This window comes from Orbicella franksi, chromosome 13 (assembly GCF_964199315.1).
Source record: "Orbicella franksi chromosome 13, jaOrbFran1.1, whole genome shotgun sequence".
Taxonomy (NCBI): domain Eukaryota; kingdom Metazoa; phylum Cnidaria; class Anthozoa; order Scleractinia; family Merulinidae; genus Orbicella; species Orbicella franksi.
Window position 1 is genome coordinate 14,118,521 of NC_138157.1, and position 12,500 is coordinate 14,131,020.

General features: G+C 39.9%; 2 protein-coding genes across 3 annotated transcripts in view; both read right to left on the reverse strand.

Annotated features, from left to right (window-relative positions):
- The window catches only part of LOC145465351 (allene oxide synthase-lipoxygenase protein-like), a 23,316-nt gene extending 18,834 nt beyond the window's left edge, over positions 1 to 4,482 (reverse strand). Inside the window, exon 1 of one of the 2 annotated variants that reach the window (XM_081449129.1) lies at positions 4,202 to 4,482. The gene's annotated coding sequence lies outside the window, so the exon portion shown is untranslated. Of the gene's footprint in view, positions 1 to 30; positions 4,146 to 4,201 lie in introns of those variants that run through there. The other variant, XM_081449128.1, reaches the window with a different exon arrangement.
- Positions 4,483 to 5,322: 840 nt separating this feature from the next.
- The window catches only part of LOC145465349 (allene oxide synthase-lipoxygenase protein-like), an 18,840-nt gene continuing 11,662 nt past the window's right edge, over positions 5,323 to 12,500 (reverse strand). The window contains exons 11-14 of the mRNA XM_081449126.1: positions 12,341 to 12,500; positions 9,221 to 9,432; positions 8,528 to 8,875; positions 5,323 to 7,535 (exon numbers count right to left, since the gene is read on the reverse strand). The exon at positions 12,341 to 12,500 is cut by the window's right edge and continues 42 nt beyond it. Coding sequence (XP_081305252.1) covers positions 7,356 to 7,535; positions 8,528 to 8,875; positions 9,221 to 9,432; positions 12,341 to 12,500 — 900 coding nt within the window. The 3' untranslated portion in view covers positions 5,323 to 7,355. The remainder of the gene's footprint in view (positions 7,536 to 8,527; positions 8,876 to 9,220; positions 9,433 to 12,340) is intronic.

A 12,500-nucleotide genomic window follows, 5' to 3' on the forward strand; every position in this document is an offset into this window, starting at 1 on the left:
ATAATGTACCGGAAAAAGAGGAGCACTTACCGCAAATGTATGATCTGTGGATTCTTTTATCCTGGAGTTTAATTTTATTGCTGTTTGAAGACTTCCTCTTTGGAATTGATTACCGATTCCGCTCACTTTTGATCACGTACGCGCGTGCTATAGCCGTGACCTCGGTTAACCTCTTCCTCTCTTTCCAGTCACGACATTAAAAATAGCGTGGGCACGAAACATATAAACGGACGGGGGTGCTAGTCGGAAATTTTGAAAAGAACCCTAAGAGGTACCAAGATCCTGTTTTGTGTACGTGGCTTGAATAAGAATTGTGGATTCTTACATAACACACCTTCTCCTGTCATAATTTCTTCGGTTCAGTACCCTAAAAGGTACCGAAAAAACTTCCGCTGTGGACCTTTTGAGGCTGAACCAAAACCGCTTTTCACCCCTAAAAGGTACGACGAACACCCCTGTCATTTCTGTATGGGAGTCCCCTCCTCCCGGACGTCGCAGCCGTCCTCGCTAGCGCAAAAGCTCCTTATTGGTTTATGCTTATACTTGCGTCACAAGCGAGGACCGGGCTTATTAAGCTGGGCATCAAGTTATGATACGATTCGGAAGCTAGAGTAAACTGAAGAACCAAAATACACACTCGTTAAAATTAGTATCGTTCTGATCTCGATAAAGGACCAAAACATTTTAAAATCTCACATCACACACTACATTAACGGCTTTACGAGCTTTTTCATTTTGCAATTAGTTCATGGTTAAGCTCAAGAAATAATTTTATTATATTTAGAAATTATATTCAACACAAAAAAAGATACTCTTTTCAAAATCTCAGCCTCGGTTTATTCTTAAAATATTCTTGACATTTTTCAAATTTCAGACTCGACACTCTTAAAAAATTGATCAGATAAAATGTTTCCTGTACGTGCCTGGCCTATAGAAATGCAGAAGGAAGGGACTACATTGAAGGCGATGAAACTGCATGTTGCACGTGACTAGTAAGTTCGATTCGGCTTGGCCCTGTGCCACATAAATTTCTTGTTTCCTGTGAGACCAGTCAAGTCTATCAGGGCTCTCTCAGTTGATCTACATCAAATCATGTCTGCTTTTGTTCTCTCTTTTTTTTTTTCAAAATTCTTTCATTTGTTAGTCATTTGCAGTTTCAGAATTTGCTGAACCTGACTTCTGGTCAGGCACAATTAATCATGTACAGCCCTTGTTTTTATTTCAACGTAACGTTCCGCCGCGCTGCTCTGCTGCAAAAAGTTTCTGCCCTATCGTGAGTGAATATTTGGGCAAAGCTTCAAATAGCCTGTGCTGCCTGAAACTGGCAACCGCTGGAGATCACAAAACACTAAATAAGTATGTACGTCTCAAAGCAGGCTCACAGTGTAACACGTCTAGTTGAAAATGCCGTAGTTGCAGTCAGGCATGATAATAGTAAGAATTAAAAATTGTTAACACTGACTAAAAACTTTTTTGTGTAAACGTTTCGGTTAAAAATACTATAACCTTCTTCAGCATAAATGGTGCATGAATGTAAATAAGTGTTTTTTAAGAGCAGCGGGAAAACGTCTCTTGGGATTGCCTAGGACCTAGTAAATGAGCAGTAATCCCGATGGAACTATAAAAATGGGAGTCTACAGGAAAGCCACACACACTGACAAATACCTCCAATTCAACTCTCACCACCCTTCACAACACAAACGTTGAGTAGCTAGAACCCTTCTCGACAGAGCAAAGAACATCCCTTCTACTGACGCAGACAAATCATCCGAAGTACAACACGTGGTTGACGCACTCAAGATCAATGGTTATACGGACCCATTTATAAGAAGCTGTCAAAGAACCACAACACCTACAAACCAGTCTCAAACTCACAGAGGTTTTTTACCTTGCCGTACATTCACGGAACTTCAGAAAGAATCACAAGAACTCTAAATCAATTCAATAGCAATGTTGCCCATAAACCCGTAATGACCGTTGGCTCCATTTGAAAAAAACCAAGAGGCAAACTTAGTAAAGACCTATCCATAGGAGTGATCTATAAAATTAACTGTAGAGACTGTAACAAAGTTTCGACAAAACATCAAGAGCTCTAAGGTCAAGGACTAGAGAACACAAGAGAGCGATTTTCACGGGAGATAAGAACTTTCTATTAGCCTAACATTCCATACAATACAATTACGAATTTGGCCTTGACGACGTCAAGATTATTGACCCCTGTTTCCAGTGGTCAAAAAGATTATTTTTAGAATCGTGGCACTCAATAGACCTCAATAGCGAAGCGCGCAAGTAACGTCATAACTCAGACAAACTCAGACAAACAAAACGGAATGGTGGAAGATTTGACACTTTTTCAAGCGCGTAAGCAAGTGTTCCTAAAACAATTTTTAAAACAAAGATTTGGCGTTCATTTTCCTCCTGTTTCCCTCAGAAAACGACTATGTTGTCTGACTCTCGTGGGAGTCCAATAACTTGCATTCTAGTTTTAGACTTCGCGCGCTTCGTTATTCGCGAACCCAATGCCATTAACGAATACATTTACATTCCTGACATTTACAAGGCCCTAGGCAATCCCAAGTGACGTCTTTTAGTAATCTTGCTTACACTGATATATTCTATTGAACCAGCGTGAGGCCAGTTTTGGGGAAATATTGGAAAAGAAACTAAGATCGTTACAATCCGGTTGAGATAGAACGAAATGCTCATCTTCGTGGTCGCAACGATCGCCTGGGAACGATAGCTAACATCGCTGAACTATTTTTGCAGCGATCGTGGCCAAGTTTCGGCTGACTGCTTTTTCAAAACATTGCACAAAAGAAAACAGCCCCTTGTCAGTTAGGATAGATCTTGGCGGACAATTGCGCTTTCACAAAATTGACTTGAAAAGCGTAAATACGCAGTTGGATTCGCCTGTGCGGTCGGTATTAGAGAATATTGGTGTCGTTTGTTTTTTTTTCAAGTACAAGTTTATTGAACCCGACTGCCGCTTGGTCTATGAAACGATTTTTAGATGTTTAAAGATGTTGAAATTACATCATCATTGTCGTGTTATTGGCAGACAATTGGTCCACGATCTCCTTTTTACCAAGCACTACAAAAAGCAGATTGCGTAACTGTAATCGTGTACATTCTTAGCTAGCACTTTAGTTTTAACATTTTCACTGTCTTAGAAGCGAGGAGCCAGTATTTTGCAAGTGAGGCCCCTTCTACACTAAGCTAAAGAAATTTGACAACGCAACAATGACGGCTTGAGGGCACTCTTGAGGGTTAGAGTTAAACCTCCGTTTTCAAAATGTTTCTCACTTCACACTAAAACGCAAAGCCGGCGCTTTCAAAAACCTCAGGTTTGAAGAGCGTTTCCAAAAAGTTCCGTTTTCGTGACGGATAAGTGTGGACGGTAGGCCTAACTGTAGAAATAAAGCTGCGTTTTCAAATTTCTCCAGCGTAACGTGGACGAGGCCTAATATTTCAGTTGCAAAATAGTGGCTCCTCTCTTCTACGACAGTGAAAATGTTAAAAATAAAGCTAAATGTGTTCAGTATACTCGGCTTGACTGAATTCCAGTTCTGACGTTCAGGAAATTCAACAAATTTCATTCCATCGTTTATCATTTCTTGACATTTTTTCCCGTTTCGAATTCTTGGACACAAATAAATTTAGTACGTTTCACAAACACTCAACAACTCAACATTTGCATAGGTATTTACCGTTCGTCGTAATGGTTCGAACAAACTCTTAAACAAATATGTACAAGACACATGCATTTCAGAAGCCAGAACGATGTGAGCATGGGAGAGTCTATCTTGCCTTCGCACGTGGTAGTTTTTCGGGATTGCCTTTTTAAAATTGATTTTTATTGCTTTTCCTCTTGGGTTTTGTCTTCCTCCTGACTGAAATGTACACGATTAACTATTTAAATTTATGCGTTTAATCATATGAAACTGCATTGGTAAATCTTGATTTGGGATGAATTTAGATAAAAAGCAGGCAATAAACTGATACATAAAGCACTTTCAAGAGAATTACATTCCGTCCTCTCGCCGTTGAGCCGCTAACAGAAATGATTTCGTTATTATTCCAGCGATATAGGTCTTGTGAAGCAATATAGATCGTTTATAGGAGAGGGAGTGGAACCCCACCGCGAAAAAAATGATAAATGCTGCGAGGTGTAGCTGTGCGTTATTATTTATATAACAAATACCTCGTTTTCAAGTTTGATCCTTTCCTCGCCGACGGTGCGTATAGAGTGCTAATAGGATGTGATGCAGGCTTTCAACCGGCTTTATTTGATGAGCGACCCCGAACAGACAATGCATGAAATCAGGCGGCCTCATGAAATACGTGTCTAAATAAAAACTGTTTGAAATTCCGACAGAAAAAAAAAAAAAAAAAAAACCAAAACAATGCCCCTTGAAAAAAAAACAGACAACAAAGCAATGGCAGCTTAATACTCAAGAGAGGAGAATGAGGCGGAAAAATTTGTGGTCACCTATTGGTCTCCGCAATAATTCAATTTGCACATATATAGTTTGCATAATCATGCTTGACGAGTCTCATTGATAATTCAACTGGAACTCAAGGCGCAGTTATGTTGGCTTATAAATGCTAGACTATCAGTTTATTTTGTAAAAATCGCTCGTGTCAAGGCACGTTTCAATATCGGGAATTGGTTATATACAGTCGGACAATAGTAGATAAGTGAGGTGCCAAACGGCATGGTTTTTAAGGCATTTTGGTCTGAAGCCGAATGGGTATGCTTTTTCACTCTACCCTGGAGTTGCCTATGATCTTGAGACAAAACAATTCTTTTTTTAAATCGGACAGTTTGAAGCCCTTCTTCAATGTTAAAAGAGAAAATTGGTTTATTTAGTTTTATTCAGTTTTGTTGTTTCGCTCTGCTGCTATCTAACATAGAAATGATTTAATTGGAATTCTCACAACTAGCACCTTTTGTTGTGGCTACTTAGCCGCAAGATTATAAATTCTGTAATTTAGTGTTTAATTTTGGATGCAATTTGCACCATGAGACGGGGTTTTGGAAGTAATTGATTTTTCAGTGCTTGTTTTAGTTTCATCCACTAGAATCTTCAGAATGATTGTTTATGTTTCCTAAATAGGTCGCGTGCTTAGCTATGATTTCATTTTAATTGCGTCATATAGCCCCACTCTTAAATGTCTTAAATAGAACCACTTTATACAGTTTTCTTTGATTACGTCTGGTTACGTTTTTAGCTATATTTGTGAATAGCAGATTTGCACGTTGTCGTCATTTGACAACTACCAGAATTTCTTTATTATTGAAATTTTGACTTCCAAGTTGGGTTTAAATAACAATTGCCCTGATTAGCATAAGAAACAGAAAAAGTGAAGGATTCTGGTAGTTGTAGTCAAATGACGCCATCATGCAAGTCGCCTATTAAAGTCCACTGTTGAAGCCAAGTTTTGCCTGCGTTCTTGGTCCTCCAAGATTTTATTTGCTGGCCAGATCTCGACCATCCCACAGCCAGCGAATTCACCCAGGTTTACGAAAGTTCCTGCGAGGGCCAAAAACGTATTGTCACTAGGGTAAGGGGTTCAAGAAATGTGCCATGTTACCCCAACTTAAAATTTCGGGATGCGGGATAAAAATACTTAGGAGCGGGATTTTCTCGTTTCGACAGGCGGGATGTGGGATAGTTTTAAAATTGACGACGGGATGCAGACGTTATGGACGCTACGCAAAGAACTGAAACTCTAAGCAGGTGGGATGGGCGATTTGAAAATGCCTCAGATTACTCCATGGGGTTTTATTGTCGTTTAATGGCATTGTGGTAAGACTACATTAAGAAGTGAATCAGTCAGGGATGGCCCAACAGGAACTTCTTTACAGATTTATCACAGTGGGCAAACGCAGAATTCGCTTAAAAATAATCTCTAAGTGCCGAGATTAAACATAAGATTACTGTACTGACGAGTCCTATACGGCACACTCTTCAAAATGTCTCTCGAATGGAATTTGCAAGCTCCCCGTTTCTTGCGGGCAATTTCGAACCCATTTGAACCTTGCACAATAACATGAGCATTTTCTAATTAACCTGTTTCGCTCTTTCTATTAACATGATTTTAACAGGCTTACAAAAGCCTTATTTTCGTGGTCTCTACAGGTAGGTAGGTAGGTATTCTTTATTTATCCGTGGTATCAGTTCAAATTAATTATCTTTACAGAATTATACTAAAAACTACTAAAAAACTAGAACTATCCTATATAATTATTTAGCTATCGGGAAATTTAATCTTAATTATATAAATGATTTAAAAGAGCTAAGAGTGGGCTGTATCTTAGCACTCAAAGGCAAGCTGTTCCAGAGAACAGAACCGCGATATTGAAAACTTCTTTTGCTTTAGTATTGGTCTAGGAACGAAAAGGTTGTATTTTGAATTTCTTAGATTATGTGAGTGAACACTAGATGTAGACTTACGGGTTTAGAGCTTGAACACTCCGTTTATTATCGACTTTAAACTCCTTTATCTATCTTTCATTTACATTTTCATTTACAAAGGTCCACAGCAGGAGCGTTGTTGGTACCTTTTAGGGTATTTGAGCTGAAAAAATATGACAGGAGATACTGTTTTGTTTTAGAATTGGTTCCTCTTAGGGGTGAAAAAGATTTCAAGCCACGCCCACAAAACAGGACCTTGGTACCTCTCAGGGGTTCTTTTAAAAATTTCCGACGAGCACCCCCGCCCTTGTTATATGAAAGTCTCCCCTTGGGGGTGAAAGTCTGAAACGCTAACAAGCTAAAACGTTAACTTGTGCAGGGGCGGGAAAAGCGGGTGGGGGTGGGACTCCTATGTATTGTAAAAATTTCAATATTGCATTTCTCACGTATATAAAAATATAATTTTCTCAGAGGAGAGACGAGATCATCGTCTCATGTCTTAGACGGTCCTTTGCTTAATTTGCTGGTGGTAGATTTACATGTCCTACTGAGCATGTATGGAAATATTCAACTTTTCTTTTGATACTGATGGAAACAAAATGTAAGGTAACCTTGGATTCATATGCCAACGGATCCATCGATTTGAAATTGAAACGCCTTTAAAAATGACGAATTTTAAAAATATATATGTACCTTACTTGCGCTCTGGTGTAAACCTAGCCGAAAGAAAGAACGTAAACAAACAGTTGTTTTTTTAGCAAATCCTAAGCAATCCTACATATGGTAGTAATGCAATTAATTGTACCTAAAAGATTTCGTTTGTCCTCTTTACCATCGTACAAAGTAAGTTGGCCGTGATTTATTACATTAATTAGTTCGTTTTGGGTTAATTCATATACAAATTTACACGCGTTGTCGAGGAACCATCGACGCAGTCTAAATGGCGATACTATTTGGCACCCTCTCTGGAAGCAAATACGTGTAAGGAAATTTCAAAGTCTCGTTCCTTTTCTTTATGGACACCGTAATTCTGTTCAGTTTTCCTTGGAAGCGCAAAATGGCCTCTCTGGCAGCCATGTCTGTAAAGGAGCCATCAGAATAGTCACCAAGGAAACGCTTTAAGGTAAGAGAGAGAGAGAAAAAAATATTGTCACATTCAGAACAAGTGAAGGAAGCAAAGTCCAATGAGAAATCATAGAAGTGAAGTATCTAAAGTCGAGAAGTAGCTAAAGGAAACAGCTACTCATTTGCGGCCACAGACTGTGTTTCGCCTACAAAAAAGACTTCGGACAGTTAAAGCCTACAAAAACAAACGGACCATTTCAATGAAGCACATTGCAACATTCTTGCGCACGACATGTTGCAAGCGCTTGGCAACCCTGTGGCAAGCCAAACATTTTGTAGCATACCGTGACCAAACGTGCACAACATGTTGTGCATAATACAGTATTGGAGTAGGTCACGTTGAAATGGTGCGTGTGTTTGGCCAGGCCTTAAGGTTCCGCGCTGATGTCATGCATAGCACTTCCACAACCTCCGTACGTTCTCTTTAGCTTAGTATAGCTGCGAACGCGGACGTATTCCTACGGAGACAAGCGACAGCCGGAAATACGTCTGGCTAGAATGCGCCAAATAAGCGCGACAAGTGACGCGAAAAATGCTTGGTTACGAACTACCTTTCGAGTGAGTTTCAATTGAGTAAGTTTGTTTTTGGGGGTTTTACATAAGCTGTGCTCTGTGACTGGTCTTAAAATCCCGCCCCACCAAGTCAGTCACCCAATCAGTGAAATCCTAAACCGTTCGCGGCTTGATCTGACGCGTTTTTCTGCACTAGGTTCCAGGTCATCATAACATTTAATTCATTCATTTAGTTCTGACTTTATGGCGCTCTAAAGGAAAGTCGTTCCATAACAAATGTGCGTGTCAAATTGAAAGAATCTAATACGAGTAGGAGTAAATAAATGCCCAACACCTACTGATGACAATTTGGGTGATAACACCGAGCCACGTTGTCACAAAAGGTAATTTAGAGGCATACAGCGACACGTACTCATAAAAAAGTCAACAAAGTAAAATATTTGTCGGTCAATAAAAACGCGCTTGTTTACCTCATCAGGAAATATGCGAGTCAAATCGTACAGCGTTACTATAGTAACACCTGTCTGGTGCTTGGTAGGGAGACTTTTCATCATATCTTTCATGGTCAGTTTTCCTTTTTCCGTCGGAGGTGGTTGTCGCATGAGGGCGGGAGAACTCGGGGGAAAACCAAGTGAGTCCATCTGAGAAAAGTTGACAGCTGCGTGCTGACAGGCGCACGTAAAGATGACTATGGTCAGCAGGTGAGTCAACTGTTCAATGCTTGTGAGGGATGACGGGATGCCATGGTCTGTCTGTCCTTCCCGGAGGGCGTAGCCGTTATTATGAAGATCCAGGATCCAGGCTTGAATCTCTGTGTCCTGTTGAATATGATCATTGCTTAGAGAAGAAGGTCATCTTGGTGTAAGCGGAACATCTTGCCGGGTGTGTATTGTTTTTCTCAAACTCATTTTTGAAAGTGAATGCAAACGTTCAAGTCCCAGTGTAATATTTAGGAAAACCAGCATTGCCACACAAGTCGTTTCATGACGGGTTTCATTTGAATGGTTACACACTAGGCCTTGGACTATAGAGTTTCATTCATTTGCTTTAACATCTCCTTTGCTACTTTTTTCTAGAAATCCCACACACCTGAGTCTCTAAGAAAGAGAAATCAAACAGAGACCGCTGGTCAATGTTTTAAATACCTTTAAAGTACATTTTACCTTCTCAATGTCCTCATCGGAATGATAATAAATCGAGAGGATCCTCTTGATGTAGTCCTTGATGGCATTCCAAAGCCTCAAGGCATCGTCCCGATAGTAAAAGCCTGGCAGTTTCTCTGGATCGTCTACTCCTCTATCCTTTAAGACCTTGGGCAGGTCATATGAAGACCAATTACTGTCCTTGTAGTACTTCTCCATGAGCTGAATGTGACCTGGGAGAACCAGACGATGAGTAATAAGTTGAACTGTTTCAGTACTGAGCAACGGTGGAAGATACCCGGCGGGTACTCCCATAAGAAAAGGTAGAGGATGCTCCTCGTCTCGCTTAGGGTTGTAAATCAAAGTTTTTGGTCTCACTTAGGGTGTTCACGACGAAACGCCATTATCTTTATCTCTCAAAATATCTTTAACGATGCACTCGAAGAAATAACGACAATAAAACGCTCTCATTTCTGTTTTTTTATGCTAAACTTCCGCCGCTCTCTCGAGTCCGGTCTGCTAGCGAGCGACCTTTCCAGACCAGTGGATGGTAATCGAGCCTATTCCAATGTCTTTTAACGAGCATATTTCCGCATACAACCTGAGACAATCAGATTTTTCTACTCCTAGATACAACACTGTTACTTATGGGAAGCAATCTCTACGTTATGTAGGACCCAAATTATGGGGCAAATTGTCTATGGCTGACAGATCAGCCAAGACTCTGCAGGCTTTTACAAACTATATTCGCAAAAGGGATATAACTCGCTTAATGGACACCGGCTGTAAGGGCGGTATCCTATGCTGCACATAATGCCCTTCAAGTCATTTATTTTTTATTGTATTAATATTAGTATTAGTATATTTTTTTTTTAGCAGTGTCTATGGTGTATTATGTCCAGGCTATAAGGTTTTTGACACTTTAATAAAGTTCTCACACACTCACACTCACGTCAAATAAAGCTCGAGCCACGCTCAGAGTGGTATTCTTTAGGGGTTTAATTCAAAATTTCCCACGAGCATCCCCGACCACTTCTTTTCCACTGGAAGATATATTACTCAGGATAAATATATCTACAATCACGATCGTTAACTATTTACTCATTTCGTTGCACTGTTCACTATAGCATTCTAGTGTGAGAAGGCGTCGGAGAGAAAACGAATAACAGTCTTGCAAAGTAGAAAAGGCTCGTACCCAAATGAAAAGGGACCAATATGCTCATTCAACCAAAAAAGTGTAGAAAATTCTACAAACCAGCAGTGCCTTTCTACGACCACACCGTACAATATTTCATTTTCTTTCAACGAATAGTCAGACAAAAACATATTAATTTATATTTTGCGTGATATTTCTATTTCAAGGATTTTAAAATTTTTTCGTTCTCTTCTGTCGTGGGGCATCTGAAAACTAGCTTGTAAATACGCATTTTTTCCCTCGTAAAATAAGGCATTGTAATTACTTTTATTACCATTTAATTTTCAATCGATCTATTTTAGGGCGTCTCTAAAAACTACCTCAGCGAACCAAGCCCTCATTCTTAAATAAAAATATTGTAAATATTAACGTGAATTATTATATGGCTTTGGCTTGTGGCCGATATAACGCGCGCTCTGATTGGTTAATTGTCACTGAATTGTAGGGTATTATTCTCCCGTAATGCCCACGGGCCGATTACGGATTATGCAAATTAGGAAGAGCCCGGTTCTGAAAATTCAAGCGCATTGAAGCGATGAAAGCCGATTAAAATCAGTACGAGAATATCAGTAGCTAAAAGTTTAGAGATATTTCTTTAACAAAATTTATATAGATGACTTACCAGTCGGTAACCTTGGCGGGCACTAGTGAAAAACAATCAAAGTTTGCCTAGTCTTAAGTAAAGCTAAAATCGCTAAGTAAAAAAACACCATCGGCAGATCTGCCATGCATCCTGAGCAGAACACCACAAAGAAATTTATAAGTTATCATCTTAGTCACAGCAATTACCGAAGTATTGAACTCCGTCAAAGTTCTCGTCAAATAGATTCCCTCGCTTTGACACAAGCAAGTGTAAATCAGCTTCCAGGATCATCAGATGTAAACAATCGGGCGGTTTCTGTCGGTAGCAGTGTTTCTGATAACTGCAGACGTTCACAAGGCTTGAAATGTTCATCCATAAATCCCAGAATGAAGAAGGCGAAGATATGTTGTCGAAAGCGAATGCGAAGATCGAGTTAAGCTTATTTTGAGCAGTGCATTCTGAAGCATTAGTATCTTCTTTCACCGAAAGACGGTTGGTTTGGACAATTTTGAAGCACTTGTTGTCTTTTCTATATGCGTTGACGTTTCGCCCCAAAAGTCGGAAAAACTTCCCCATCAACTTGTGGTACCACAATACTAAAATACGTTTTTGAGGCTGTGACAGTGACTTTTCCGTAAAGAAATGAGTGTTTTTAACGGAATACGTAATACAGTGGTGAAATTCACTGACTGTGTAGTTTTGTCCTAGGTTTGAGACGATGAATGAATCGGTAAACGCGCGCATCGCGGATGTAAATTGACGACTTCCTCTCGAATGATTTTTCTCTTTATTGATGAGCCATATAATAAACAACTTAATAACCTCGACCGTTCGGTCGTTACGGGAAAATCTCAAACCTCGGCCTACCGTATTGACCTCGCTATCGCTCGGTCAATACGGCAAGGCCTCAGTTTGAGATTTTCCCGTAACGACCTCACTCTCGGTTATTAAGTAGTTAGTATTGTAAAAGCAGGTTGGGGGACACTATACAGAATGATTACGTTCATTATTATATGACTGAGAAATTTAATTCGATGTGATTGGCTGGGAAATTACCAACGCGTTCGTAACGCGTTCGTTCGTAATTTTCTCAGCCATGCGATAAATAAGCTCGAGCAATTAAGAATTTACAGTATTCGATATATCTGAAAGTTCAGACAAATAGCCGACTCGCCTAAAGGCTCGTGCAATTTTGAGATAATTTTCAAACATCACTAAATTCTTGATTATTATCAATGTGTCATCCATGACTCCAAACTAGAAATTTGAATTTGCATTTTCCACTTACAAGCTGTGAAACGTGTCTAAAATGTAGTTAGCTGGATGACAGAGCAACTGGGATCTCAACAGGAAGAAGTCTTACCTCCGCCCCCAAGACTAAGTATGTTGTCTGCGACTCCCCCAGCAGGAATCAACCTTTCTCTTACAAGAGTGTTGATAGCGAGAACTCCTCGCACATGAGGAATCAATAATTTCCACACGGGGTGGAGAGAGGGTAGATTTCTCCAGCTGGCAAGGGAGAC